This window comes from Natrix helvetica (assembly GCF_964273705.1).
Source record: "Natrix helvetica genome assembly, chromosome: 16".
NCBI lineage: Eukaryota > Metazoa > Chordata > Lepidosauria > Squamata > Natricidae > Natrix > Natrix helvetica.
Genome location: NC_138563.1, coordinates 8985263 through 8998855, shown reverse-complemented (window position 1 = coordinate 8998855; position 13593 = coordinate 8985263). Strand labels below are relative to the sequence as shown.

At 48.4% G+C, this 13593-nt stretch overlaps 1 protein-coding gene across 5 annotated transcripts in view; it reads left to right on the top strand.

The window, feature by feature from the left end:
- Positions 1-13593, top strand: part of PPP2R5B (protein phosphatase 2 regulatory subunit B'beta) — a 53091-nt gene that overhangs the window by 20236 nt on the left and 19262 nt on the right. For all 5 annotated transcript variants that reach the window (XR_014176612.1, XR_014176613.1, XR_014176614.1 and 2 more), the window contains exons 2-8: positions 3543-3739; positions 8823-8924; positions 9255-9347; positions 10503-10633; positions 11961-12020; positions 13117-13225; positions 13328-13381. Coding sequence is in view for 1 of the 5 variants with exons in the window: in XM_081968486.1 (XP_081824612.1) it covers positions 3543-3739; positions 8823-8924; positions 9255-9347; positions 10503-10633; positions 11961-12020; positions 13117-13225; positions 13328-13381 (746 nt within the window). In the remaining 4 variants the exon portion in view is untranslated. The remainder of the gene's footprint in view (positions 1-3542; positions 3740-8822; positions 8925-9254; positions 9348-10502; positions 10634-11960; positions 12021-13116; positions 13226-13327; positions 13382-13593) is intronic.

Below are 13593 nucleotides of genomic sequence, written 5' to 3'. Positions count from 1 at the left end.
GGGCCTTGGACCGGGTTGCGCCTTTGCGACCTCTCCTACGGCAGCGACCCACCCGGGCTCCTTGGTATACCGAGGAGCTGAGGGTGATGAAGCGCCAGAGGAGACGTCTAGAGAGCAGGTGGAGGTCCTCACGCTCCGAGTCTGACCGAACACAGGTAAGAGCCTATTTACGGACTTACCTTGTGGCATTGAGAGCGGCCAAACGTAGACATTGTGCCGCTCTTATTGCGTCTGCGGATAACCGCCCTGCCGCCCTGTTTAGGGTCACCCGCTCCCTCTTGGTGCAAGAGACGCGGGGGGCACCCTTACAGGGTAGAGCAGAGGAGTTTGGAGAATATCTGCAGAACAAAGTCACTCAGATCCGGAGCGGATGGGCCCCCTCCAGTGGTCTGGACGGGCCATCAACAGTGAGTCTTGTGAGTCCACTCTGGGAGGAGTTTGACTCTGTTGCCCCCGAGGATTTAGACAGGTTGCGTGGAAGGCTGCGACCCACCACATGTTCATTGGACCCGTGTCCCTCCTGGCTGGTACTGGCATCCTGGGAGGTGACACGAGGCTGGCCTCTGGGCCTGGTGAACGCCTCGTTGGGTGAGGGATCCTTACCTACCTCTTGAAAGAGGCGGTGGTGAGGCCCTTACTCAAGAGGCCTTCACTCGACCAAATGGAGCTAGCTAATTATCGTCCAGTCTCCAACCTCCCTTTTTTGGCGAAGGTTGTTGAGAATGTGGTGGCGCAGCAGTTTCCGCGTCACCTCGATGAATCCGATTATCTAGACCCACGCCAGTCCGGCTTCCGACCCGGGCACAGCACTGAGACAGCCTTGGTCGCGTTGGTTGATGATCTCTGGAGGGCCAGAGATAGAGGTTGTTCCTCTATCCTGGTCCTATTAGATCTCTCAGCGGCTTTTGATACCATCGACCATGGTATCCTTCTGCGCCGGCTGGAGGGGATGGGAGTCGGAGGCACCGTGTTACGGTGGTTCGACTCTTACCTCTCCGGCCGGATGCAATATGTGTTGACAGGGGGGCAGAGATCGACCCCGAGGCCACTCTCTTGTGGGGTGCCGCAGGGGTCGGTTCTCTCGCCCCTTCTGTTCAATGCATACGTGAAGCCGCTGGGCGAGATCATCCGTGGTTTTGGGGTTGAATACCATCTGTACGCTGATGATACGCAGCTGTACATTTCAACCCCAAACCACCCCAACGAGGCTGTCGCAGTGATGTCCCGGTGTCTGGAAGCCGTCGGGGTCTGGATGGGGGACAACAGACTCAAACTCAACCCCTCCAAGACTGAGTGGCTGTGGCTTCCGGCACCTCGGTTCAGCCAGCTGACTCCATCGCTGGCCATAGGGGATGAGCTACTGCCCCCTGTGGAACGGGCGCACAATTTGGGCGTCCTCCTAGATGCCCGGCTGTCAATGGATGACCATGTGGCAGCCGTGGCAAGGGGGGCGTTCCACCAGTTTCGCCTGGTGCGCCAATTGCGCCCCCTACTGGACCGGGATGCCCTACGCACAGTCACTCGTGCGCTGGTGACGTCTCGCCTAGATTACTGTAATGCTCTCTACATGGGGCTTCCCTTGGGACGCGCCCGGAGACTGCAGCTAGTCCAGAACGCGGCCGCGCGGGTTATCATGGGGAGGTCTAGATACTCCCACGTAACACCGCTCCTGCGCGAGCTGCACTGGCTACCTGTGGTTTTTCGGGTGCGTTTCAAGGTCCTGATTACTATCTTTAAAGCGCTCCATGGCTCAGGACCTAGTTACTTGCGGGATCGCATCCTCCCACATACATCCCTGCGGCCAATCCGCTCTCACAGGGAGGGCCTTCTCCAAGTGCCGTCCACTAGGCAATGCCAGCGGGCGGCGCCGAGGAGTAGAGCCTTCTCTGTGATGGGCCCAACCCTCTGGAATGACCTCCCCCCCGACATTAGAACCACCTCGGACTTCCGCTCCTTCCGTCAAAAATTGAAGACTCACCTGTTCCGACTAGCTGGCCTGGCATGATTATAAATGTTACATCTATGAACTCCTGGTAGTATATTCTCATCTGGTTATTTTAAGGGTAATGTTTTAGTTTTAATTGTTTTTAGGGCTTTTAGCCTCATATTTATTCTTCTGTACAGGACTCTTAATTTTAACCTCCTCCACATACATACATATATTTATAGCTCTATTTATATTTGTATTTTATCTGTGATTTATTGTGGACTGTACACTGCCCCGAGTCCCTTTTTGGGAGAGGGGGCGGTTTAGAAATGTGAATAAATAATAATAATAATAATAATAATAATAATAATAATAATAATAATAATAATAATATGTGTTGTGTTTGTTTTGAAAATAAAAAAAAAATATTAAAAAAAAGAAAGGAGAGGAGGAAAAAAGAAAGTAGAGAAGAAGGGAGAGTAGGAGAAAGAAAGAAAGCTCGAATATAGTATTATATCTTTAGGGAAAGAATGGAAGCATAAATCTTAAAGGCTAATGATATTTAGGAGAAATGTATATTTGTGAATGTATGAGAAACAAAAAAAAAACCCTTTTCTTTAAAAAAAATAATGGAAAGGAATGAATGTTACTGCAGTCATGTCACCCAGCTGGATTGCAATGAAGGGAAAGAGACAGACATGTATGTGCTTCAACATATGAGGCCTCTGTCATATGGGGTGCCACGTAAATTCTCACCGGGCCTCTGCTTTCTCGTGTAGGATCCTATTGTATGAGTCCTGGTGGCGCGGTGGTTAGGATGGAGTATTGCAGGCTGACTCTGCCCACTGCCAGCAGTTCGATCCTGACCAGCTCATGGTTGACTTAGTCTTCCTTCATTCTGAGATCTGTAAAATGAGGACCCAGATTGTTGGGAGCAAGAGGCTGACTCTGTAAACCGTAAAAGTACTATGAAGCGGTATATAAGTCAAGTGCTATTGCTATTTTCCTCCCTCCCTCCCTCCCTTCCTTCTTTCCCAGTAGTTAGAGTGCAGTATTGCAAACTAATCCTGCCGACTGCCAGCAGTTCAATCCTGACCGGCTCAAGGTTGATTCAGCCTTCCGTCCTTCCGAGGAAGGGCAAGAAAGCACTGTGAAGCGGGATATAAGTCTAAGTGCTATTCCTTCCTTCCTCCCTCCCTCCCTCCCTCCTAAAGGTTGACCCAGCCTTCCGTCTTTCCGAGGTGGGTAAAATGAGGACCCAGATTGTTGGGGGCAAGAGGCTGACTTAGAAAGGGCTATAAAGGCCTCATCCTTCGGCCAATCTTTTACATTTGTGAAGCGGCATATAAGTCTAAGTGGTATTGCTGCTCCTTCCTTCCTTCCTCCCTCCCTCCCTCCTAAAGGTTGACTTAGCCTTCCGTCCTTCCGAGGTTGGTAAAATGAGGACCCAGATTGTTGGGGGGGCAGGAGGCTGACTCTGTAAACCGCTTAGAGGGGGCTGTAAAAGGACTGTGAAGCGGCATATAAGTCTAAGTGCTCTTGCTCTGTGAATTCCCACGGTGCCTCTGCTTCTTCCTGAGGGACCGCATGTCAATCCTCTGCTTTCCCCCTGCAGATGCTCCTGTTTCAGAGCTGCACGACCTCCTGTGCAAGAAGCTGCAGCAGTGCTCCATCGTCTTTGACTTCCTGGACTGCGTGGCTGACCTGAAGGGCAAGGAGATCAAGCGGGCAGCCCTGAACGAACTGGTGGAGTGCGTGGCCACCAACCGTGGCATCCTCATTGAGCCCCTCTATCCCGAGATCATCAAGATGGTAAAAGGCTTCCCAAGCCCTCTGCCTGTGAAGGGAAAACAATGAAACTTTCCTCTTTGTGGATCAGAAAGATTTGTCGTCGTACAAAAAATGGCTAGTCATATTGTTGTTGTTAGTTGTGAAGTTGTGTCCGACAATCTTATCTATCTCTCTCTCTCTCTCATCTCTCTCAATCTATCATTCTGTCTTTCTTTCTTTTTATCTAGCTATCTATCCATCTACCCATCTATCTTTCTAACTATTTATCTTTCAATCTATTTATCTTTCTATCTCTATGTATCTATCCATAATCTATATGTCTGTCTGTCTGTCTGTCTGTCTGTCTGTCCGTCTGACTATCTATCTATCTATCTATCTATCTATCTATCTATCTATCTATCTATCTATCTATCTATCTATCTATAATCTATACATCTATCTATCTATCTATCTGTCTATAATCTATACGTCTATCTATCTATCTATCTATAATCTATATGTCCATCTATCTATCTTTCTATCTTTATCTATCATTTATCTATTATCTGTCTGTCTGTCTGTCTGTCTCTCTCTCTCTCTCTCTGTCTATATCTATTTGTTGTTAGTTGCGAAGTTGTGTCCAACCCATTGCAACCCCATGGACAACGTTCCTCCAGGCCTTCCTGTCCTCTACCATCCTCTGGAGTCCATTTAAGCTCACGCCTACTGCTTCGGTGACTCCATCCAGCCACCTCCTTCTCTGCCGTCCCCTTCTTCTTCTTTTGCCCTCCATCCTTCCCAGCATGAGGCTCTTCTCCAGGGAGTCCTTCCTCCTTCTCATTAGTTGGCCAAAGTCTTTGAGTTTCCTCTTCAGGATCTGGCCTTCTAAAGAGCAGCCAGGGTTGATCTCCTCTAGGACTGACCGGTTGGATGGCCTTGCAGTCCAAGGGACTCAATGCAGGAGTCTTCTTCTCCAGCACCCGAGTTCAAAGGCCTCCATTCTTTGGCGCTCAGCCTTCCTTATGGTCCAACCTTCACAGCCATCCATTGCAACTGGGAAAACCACAGCCTTGGCTAGACGCACTTTTGATTGGCAGGGTGATGTCTCTGCTTTTTAGGATGCTGTCTAGATTTCCCCTAGCTTTCCTCCCCAGGAGCAAGCCTCTTTTAATTCCTTGGCTGCCGTCCCCATCTACGGTGATCCTGGATCCCAGGAAAGTAATATTTGTCCCTACCTAAATGGCTAGTCTACTAAATGGCTAGTATATATTAATATGTAAAAGCAAAATGTGGAGTCTGGAGGGTGTTTATATTGTACTGTACTAGGAAGAGTTGGAAGCCCTTTTCTTTCTTTTTCTTGTATTCCACCACCCCTTTTCCCTTTCCCTTAACTTCCCTTTATTTCCTATTTTTCTTTTCTTGTATTTTGTACAATCAAAAACGGGGGAGGAAAAAGATGGTAAAAGGCTGGCCAAAAAAATGCAGGGGGTAGGAACTTGATCTCGCACTACAGGTTGTAGTGACTTGACTTACGACTGCTGTAGGGGCCCAACTTTCTGTTGCTAAGCGAGACGGTTGATAACTGACTTTTTGCTCCATTTTATGACCGTTCTTGTCACCGTTGTTAAGGGAATCAGCGGAGTTGTTACATGAGCAATGCAGTCGTTAAGTGAGTCTGGCTTCCCCATTGACTTGGATTGTCAGAAGGTCACAAATGGGATCATATAACACCCCCGGGACACTGCGACCGTCGTAAGTACATGTCAGTTGGCAAGCATCCGAATTTTGATCGTACGACCGCGGGGATGCTGCAAAACGGTTGTAAGTGTGAGAAACAGTCCGAAGTCACTTTTGTCACCGCCGTTGTAGCTTTGGTCACTAAATGAATGGTTGTTATTTGAGGTAATTAACTAGCCTTGGAGAGTTTTATATATTGATGCGTTGCTTCCGAAAGGAAGCCGGAGGAAACCACGAGAAAGAGAATGGAAAAACAGAATTACTTATCCAAAGCATTACTCATCGTTAGACTTATCCAATGGAAGGTGAGGCTGAACTGGAGATGACACAGATGCTGTCATAAGGAAGAAAAGATCGGATTCCTTTTATATTGTGTTTTCGGGGAATCTGAGAAGTCGCTCCATCTCGGCACTTAAATCATTTGGAGAGCTAATCATAAGCTGCCAGTCTTCCAATAGTTTGAAAAACAGGAGTTTAAAATTCCAATGTGTGGGCCGCACTACATAAAATGTGTTACCGTATTTTTCAGAGTATAAGACACACTTTCCCCCCCCCTCCACTGAGAGGGTGAAAATTTGGGTGCATCTTATATACCGAATGTAGCCCCACCCACCTGCCAGCCCCCACCCTTTGGCCCCTGCCTCCCAACAATTTGCCTCCTTGCAGGAAACAGCAAACAGCCTATTTCAGTTTCAATTTTAGCACAAGGGGAAAACAAAATCTGCCTCCCAGCAATTTGCCTCCTTGCAGCAAACAGCCTGTTTCAGTTTCAATTTTAGCACAAGGGGAAAACAAAATCTGCCTCCCAGCAATTTGCCTCCTTGCAGCAAACAACCTATTTCAGTTTCAATTTTAACACAAGGGGAATTTTTTTTGCCTCCCAGCAATTTTCCTCCTTGCAGCAAACAGCTTGTTTCAGTTTCAATTTTAGCACAAGGGGAAAACAAAATCTGCCTCCCAGCAATTTGCCTCCTTGCAGCAAACAGCCTGTTTCAGTTTCAATTTTAGCACAAAGGGAAAACAAAATCTGCCTCCCAGCAATTTGCCTCCTTGCAACAAACAGCGAACAGCCTATTTCAGTTTCAATTTTAGCACAAGGGGAATTTTTTTTGCCTCCCAGCAATTTTTCTCCTTGCAGCAAACAGCCTGTTTCAGTTTCAATTTTAGCACAAGGGGAAAACAAAATCTGCCTCCCAGCAATTTGCCTCCTTGCAGCAAACAGACAATAGCCTGTTTCAGTTTCAGCTTCAGCACAGCCTGATTCGCACAAGCAGCTGATTGTCAGTTGGATCGGCCTCCCAACCATCAGCTGTTTCAGGCTGCAGGGATTGCCATTGCTTATTGCAGCCTCCGCTTGCCCCATTTTCTGCCTCCGCATCCCATTTTTGGGTTCTGCATGCCCTGTTTTCGGCCTCTGCACGCCCCATTTTCCGCCCATTCCGATCCCTGCTGCTGTTTGCTGCAAGGAGGAAAATTGCTGGGAGGCAGATTTTTTTTTCCCCTCTCCAAACGTTAGGTGCATCTTAGACTTCGGAGCGTCTTATACTCCGAAAAATACGGTAATTAGTGGGCCGCATTCATAAACATGCAAACATGTAAGAAACAGTGAGTGTTTGTTCATTATTCATTGTTTAAATTAGTAAAACAAACGAATGTATAATTGCTTTATAACTAATACTGGTTTAATCATTTTTAAAATTAAAGTAAAATGACACAATAGATGGCTAAGGGAGCCAGCCTGGGGTTGTAGTTTAGGCACCAGGTTAGAAAACCAGGCATTGGTGAGTTCTAGTCCCGCCTTAGGCACAAAGCCAGCCAGCTGACTGTGGGCCTGGCACTCTACCTCAGCCCTAGGAAGGAGGCAATGGCAATCCACTTTGGAAAAGACTTGCTAAAAAATCTGCAGGGACCAGCCCAGGCAGTTGCTAGGAGTCTACACTGACCTTAAGACACCTTCCCCCCAAAATATAATGTATATTAAAAGAAAAAAACAGAATAACAGGTTTGGGAGGGATCTTGGAGGTCTTCTAGTCCAACTCCCTGCTCAAGCAGAAGACCCTACGCCAGCGATGGCGAACCTTTTTTGGCTCATGTGCCATAAGTGAAGGGAGCGCAGGGGGGGGTCGTGTGTGGGCGTGCCGCACCCATAATACAATGTGCGACCCCCCCAGTGCGCATGCACGCAATACAGGCGCTCCCCCCCCCTTTTTACATGCTTTTTTTGCCCTCCCCAGGCTCCAGAGGCTTTATAGGAGCCTGGGGAGGGCAAAAAGAGTCTTCCCCTGCCCCGCCCCCCTGGACGCCCTCGGGAGGCCTCAGGGACCTTCAGGAGGCTTCCCTGAAGCCTTCGGAGCAATCAAAATGACCCTCTGAGCAAACCAGAAGTGACTTCTGATTTGCTCGGAGAGTCATTTTGAGCGCTTCGAAGGCTTCAGGGACCATCCGGAGGCTTCCCTGATGCCTTTGGAGCGCTCAAAACGACCCTCCGAGCAAATCGGAAGTCAGAGAGTCGTTTTAAGCGTTCCAAAGGCTTCAGGGAAGCCTCCGGATGGTCCCTGAAACCTTCGGAGTGCTCAAAACAACCCTTCGAGCAAACCAGAAGTCCGTCCCCGAACTTCCGGTTTGCTCATAGGGCCGGTTTTTTACATTTCGGACGCTTCACGGAAGCTCATGAAGCCTCCAGAGGGCCTCCGGGGGGGGCGGGAGCCTGGGGAGGAGGAGGGTGAAAAATGGCTTTAAAAAAGGGTGAACTCAGCTGGCCAGCGCGCGCATGCGCCTTGGCCAGCTGACAGGGCAGTGCCTTGCGTGCCCTGACAAATGGCTCCGTGTGCCACCTGTGGCACACGTGCCATAGGTTCGCCATCACTGCCCTACGCCATTTCAATCAGAATAGAGCTGGAAGGGACCTGGGAGGTCTTCTAGTCCAGCCACTTGCTCAAGCAAGAGAACCTCTACTATTTCAATCAGAATAGAGTTGGAAGGGACCCTGGAGGTCTTCTAGTCCAACCCCCTGCTCAAGCAGGAGATCCTCTACTATTTCAATCAGAATAGAGCTTGAAGGGACCTGGGAGGTCTTCTAGTCCAGCCACTTGCTCAAGTAGGAGACTCTACACCATTTTAAACAGGTGGCAGTCCAGTCTCTTCTTGAAAGCTTCTAGTGATGGAGCGCCCACACCTCCTGGTGGCAAGCTGTTCCACTGGTTAATTGTTGTCACTGTAGGGAAATTTCCCCTTAGTTCTAGGTTGCTTCTCTCCCGTTATATATTTTTTTTCTTGGGGCTCAGCTGTGGGTCTGAATCTTGCAAGGAGTCTGTTTTGGTTGGCTCATTTGACCTTGAAGGGGTGTCTCATTTCCAGGTTTTGAGTGATCTCTCCCTTCTCCCTCCAGATCTCAGTCAACATTTTCCGAATTCTTCCACCCAGTGAAAACCCCGAGTTCGATCCCGAAGAAGATGAGCCAAACCTGGAACCGTCCTGGCCCCACCTGCAGGTAAGAGTCCTCCTGGAGGCCATGAGATTAATAGCAATAGCACTTAGACGTATATCCCGCTTCACGGTGCTTTTACAGCCCCCTCTAAGCGGTTTACAGAGCCAGCTTCTTACCCCCAACAATCTGGGTCCTCATTTGACCCCCCTGGGAAGGACGGAAGGCTGAGGCCACCTTGAGATGTCCCCTTAAGGAGAGGCTCATGGGCTTGGAGGTATCACTGGCTGGGGGAAAGGGCCTGGGGGAACATCCATCTTTTCCAGTCTTTGCCTCCCAGTGGAAGAAGAAAGTTGAGTTGGGTTTGATGGCTTCCTTCTCTCTCTCTCTTTCCAGCTTGTATATGAATTTTTCCTCCGGTTCCTTGAAAGTCCAGACTTCCAGCCCTCAGTGGCCAAGCGCTACATAGACCAGAAATTCGTGTTGATGGTAAGTGAGAGGGAAAGGGAGGGTTTTATGGCTAGAAATCAGGGTGGGACTGGACAGCCATTTGTCTGAAATGGTGTAGGGTCTCCTGCTTGGGCAGGGGTTGGACTAGAAGAATTTGGAGGTCCCTTCTGCTCCAGATAAAATAGATGGAGATAGATAGATAGATGATAGATAGATAGATAGATAGATAGATAGATAGATAGATGATAGATAGATAGATAGATAGATGATAGATGATGGATAGATAGGGGTGGGTGGGTAAGTAGGTAGGTGGGAGGGGTGGGTGATTGGATGGATGGATGGATGGGTAGAGGTAGGTGGGTGGGTGGGATGGATGGGTGGGTGGATGATTAGATGGATGGATGGATAGATGATAGATAGATAGATAGATAGATAGATAGATAGATAGATAGATAGATAGATAGATGATAGATAGATAGATGATAGATAGATGATAGATAGATAGATGATAGATAGATAGATAGATAGATAGATAGATAGATAGATAGATAGATAGATAGATAGATGATAGATATTGATAGGTGGGTGGGAGGGAGGGATGGATGGGTGGGTGGGTGATTGGATGGATGGATAGATAGATAGATAGATAGATAGGTAGATAGAAAGAAAGAAGAAAGAAAGAAAGAAAGAAAGAAAGAAAGAAAGAAAGAAAGAAAGAATAGAATAAATATATAGACTAGAACAGAACAGAACAGAATAGAAGAATATATAGAGTAGAGTGGAATGGAATAACATAACAGAGCAGAGCAATAGCAATAAAATAGAGAATGGAATTGAATGGAATAGCAATAGCAATAAAGAATAAAATAGATTAGAAAAGAATAGAATAGCAATAACAGTAACAATAACAATAGAGAATACAATAGCATAGCAATAGCAATAAAATAGAGAATGGAATGGAATGGAATATTGATAGGAATAGAATAGGGATAACAATACAGAATAGCATAGCATAGCAATAGCAATAACAATAGAGAATAGAATGGAATGGAATAGAATATTGATAGGAATAGAAGAGAAGAGGACAATTCTAGCCTTGCCCATTAGGAGGCCTTTAATAACTTGAGGTCATGAAGCCAGAAACCTTTTCCGAATCCTTGGCAAGGCTCTTTCTTCTCTTTTGCCCTCCTCCAGCTGCTAGAATTGTTCGACAGCGAAGACCCCAGGGAACGCGAATACCTCAAGACCATCCTCCACCGGGTTTACGGAAAATTCCTGGGCCTTCGGGCGTATATTCGCAAGCAATGCAATAACATATTTTTGAGGTGAGGGGCTGCTTCGCCTTCGGTTTGCCTGCGTTTTTATCCCACGCAATCAAGGAATGTTGTGTCGTGCACAACCTTTTCTAATTTCCAATTTTTTTTGATTAATTCCAAGCAGAACCTTATCAACTGAACCTGTAGAGCAGTTTTCAGTCTTGGCCACTTTAAGAGGGGTGGACTCCAATTCCCAGAATCCCTCAGCCAGCATGCTTTAAGAGGGGTGGACTCCAACTCCCAGAATCCCCCAGCCAGGAGGCTTTAAGAGGGGTGGACTTCCACTCCCAGAATCCCCCAGCCAGGAGGCTTTAAGAGGGGTGGACTTCCACTCCCAGAATCCCCCAGCCAGGAGGCTTTAAGATGGATGGACTTCCACTCCCAGAATCCCTCAGCCAGCGTGCTTTAAGAGGGGTGGACTCCAACTCCCAAAATCCCCCAGCCAGGGGGCTTTAAGAGGGGTGGACTTCCACTCCCAGAATCCCCCAGCCAGGAGGCTTTAAGAGGGGTGGACTTCCACTCCCAGAGTCCCCCAGCCAGGAGGCTTTAAGATGGATGGACTTCCACTCCCAGAATCCCTCAGCCAGCGTGCTTTAAGAGGGGTGGACTCCAACTCCCAGAATCCCCCAGCCAGGAGGCTTTAAGAGGGCTGGAGTTCCACTCCCAGAATCCCCCAGCCAGGAGGCTTTAAGAGGGCTGGAGTTCCAGGAGGCTTTAAGAGGGCTGGAGTTCCACTCCCAGAATCCCCCAGCCAGCACTGGTTCCTGGTGTTTTTTAACAAGCGGTTCTCTGCCCTAATGACGGCTGGGTAGGCGTGGCTGGGGGAGGGGTCATGTGGCTGGGCATGAGTGATGTTGAGTTGGCCACGCCCACCCAGTTTTTCTGGCTCCCGGTGTGTTTTTTTCTGTGGGGAACGGGCCCAAATGGTTAGGTCACCCCCGCAGTTGTTCAGTTAGTGACACGGGTGTTAAGCGAGTCTGGCTCTACCCCGTCAACTTTGCGGGCTAGGTCGCCAAAGGGGAATCGCATGACCCCCGGGGACGCTGCAACCGTCATAAATACGAATCAGGTCCAAACTTGGGTCACATGACCACGGGGGGGGTGCCACAACGGTCGTTAAGTGTGAAAAACGGTCACAAGTGGCTTTTTTTCAACGCCGTCGTACCTTCAAGCGTTTTGCTGTGTGTCTTTAGGAGCTATCTGTTGTGTTTCAGGAAGGTGAAGATGATGAGGAAAGGGGGCCAAGGGGAGAGGGAGGGTTACCTGCCATCCTCAGTCTTTGACGACGACGAGAATAAAACTTTTCCTGTTTCTTCCTTTCTTTCCCCCCTGACAGGTTTATCTACGAGACGGAACATTTCAACGGAGTGGCTGAATTATTAGAAATCCTTGGGAGGTAAATCTTTCAGGACGTGGGAGAAAACAGTGCTCCTGAAGGGCATGTAAGGGTGGCCTTTCCCCGTTCTTCAAAGGGATGGAAGGGAGCCCCGAGGTCATCTAGTCCAACCCCCTGCTTTAGGGCAAGATCCAGGACAGCATCTCTGAAGAAGGGACCTCCAGGGAAGGAGGGAAAGAAGGAAAGAGAGAGAGAAATGAAAGAAGGAAGGAAGGAAGGAAGGAAGGAAGGAAGGAAGGAAGGAAGGAAGGAAGGGGATGGGATGGGAAGGGAAAAGGGAAAAAGGGAAGGAAAGAATGAAAGAAAAAAGAAAAAGAAAGGAAGGAAAGGAGGGGATAGGATGGGGAGAAAAAAGGGAAGGAAGGAAGAACAGAGAAAGGAAAGAAAGGAAAGAAAAAAAGGAAAAAGAAAGAAAGAAAGCAGAGGGGATGGGAAGGAAATGAAAGGAAAAAGGGAAGGAAAGAATGAAAAAAAAAGAAAGGATGGAAGCAAAGGAGGGGATAAGATGGGAAGAAAAAAGGGAAGGAAGATAGAACAGAGAAAGGAAAAAAGAGGAAAGAAAAAAAAGAAAAAGGAAAAAGAAAGAAAGCAGAGGGGATGGGAAGAAAAGGAAAGGAAAAAGGGAAGGAAGAAAAGAATGAAAGAAAAAAGGAAGGAAGAGGATGGGAAGAAAGGAAGGACAGATGAAAGAGGAAAGGAAGAAAAAGGAAAAAGAAAGAAAGAAGGGGATGGAAGGGAAGAAAAGCAAAAAAGGGAAGGAAGGAAGGAAGGAATAAAAAATGCAAAAAGAGAAGAAAGGAAACAGAAAGGAAAGGAGGGAATAGGATGGGAAGGAAGGAAAGAAAGAAAGGAAGAAAAATGCTTAAACTGGAGATTATTCTTAAATTCACCTAGCTCCGTGTTTCTCGACCTCTGGGAAATTCGGGCCAGGGAATTCTGGGAGTTGAAATCCAATCATCCAAGCTGCTTATTTGGGAAGCCCCGATTTCGCTCCCCTGCCACCGATACGAGAAATTGGCTGCTGCAACGACGACCCTGCAGGGGAAGACCCTCTCTCCCTCCCGTAACACCCACACCCCTCCCGCTTCTCTTTTAGCATCATCAACGGCTTCGCGCTGCCCTTGAAGGCGGAACACAAGCAGTTCCTGGTACGGGTCCTCATCCCACTTCACTCCGTCAAATCGCTCTCCATTTTCCACGCCCAGGTGAGCATCCCCGGGGGAGGGTGGGTGGCGGGGACGAGCCCTGGGGCGTTCCGGGGCTTCCGAGAGGCTCCTCGGCTCCTCACTCGGATTCCTCTCTTGCAGCTGGCCTACTGCGTGGTCCAGTTCTTGGAGAAAGACGCCACGCTGACCGAGCACGTAAGTCCGACCTTTGCACGGGGTCCGGGGGGGCAAGCAGCGGGGTAAGTGGCATGGCTGCAGCGGGGGGGGGGAGGGGAGGGCTGGGCGAGATTTGGCAGCAGCCCTGGGTGCAAGAGGCTCCTTCGATCAAGAGCCGGAGTTTTCTTTTCATTTACTCCTTGCATTTCTAGAACTGTCCAACCCCACCAAGCGGTGGTGAAATTCAATTT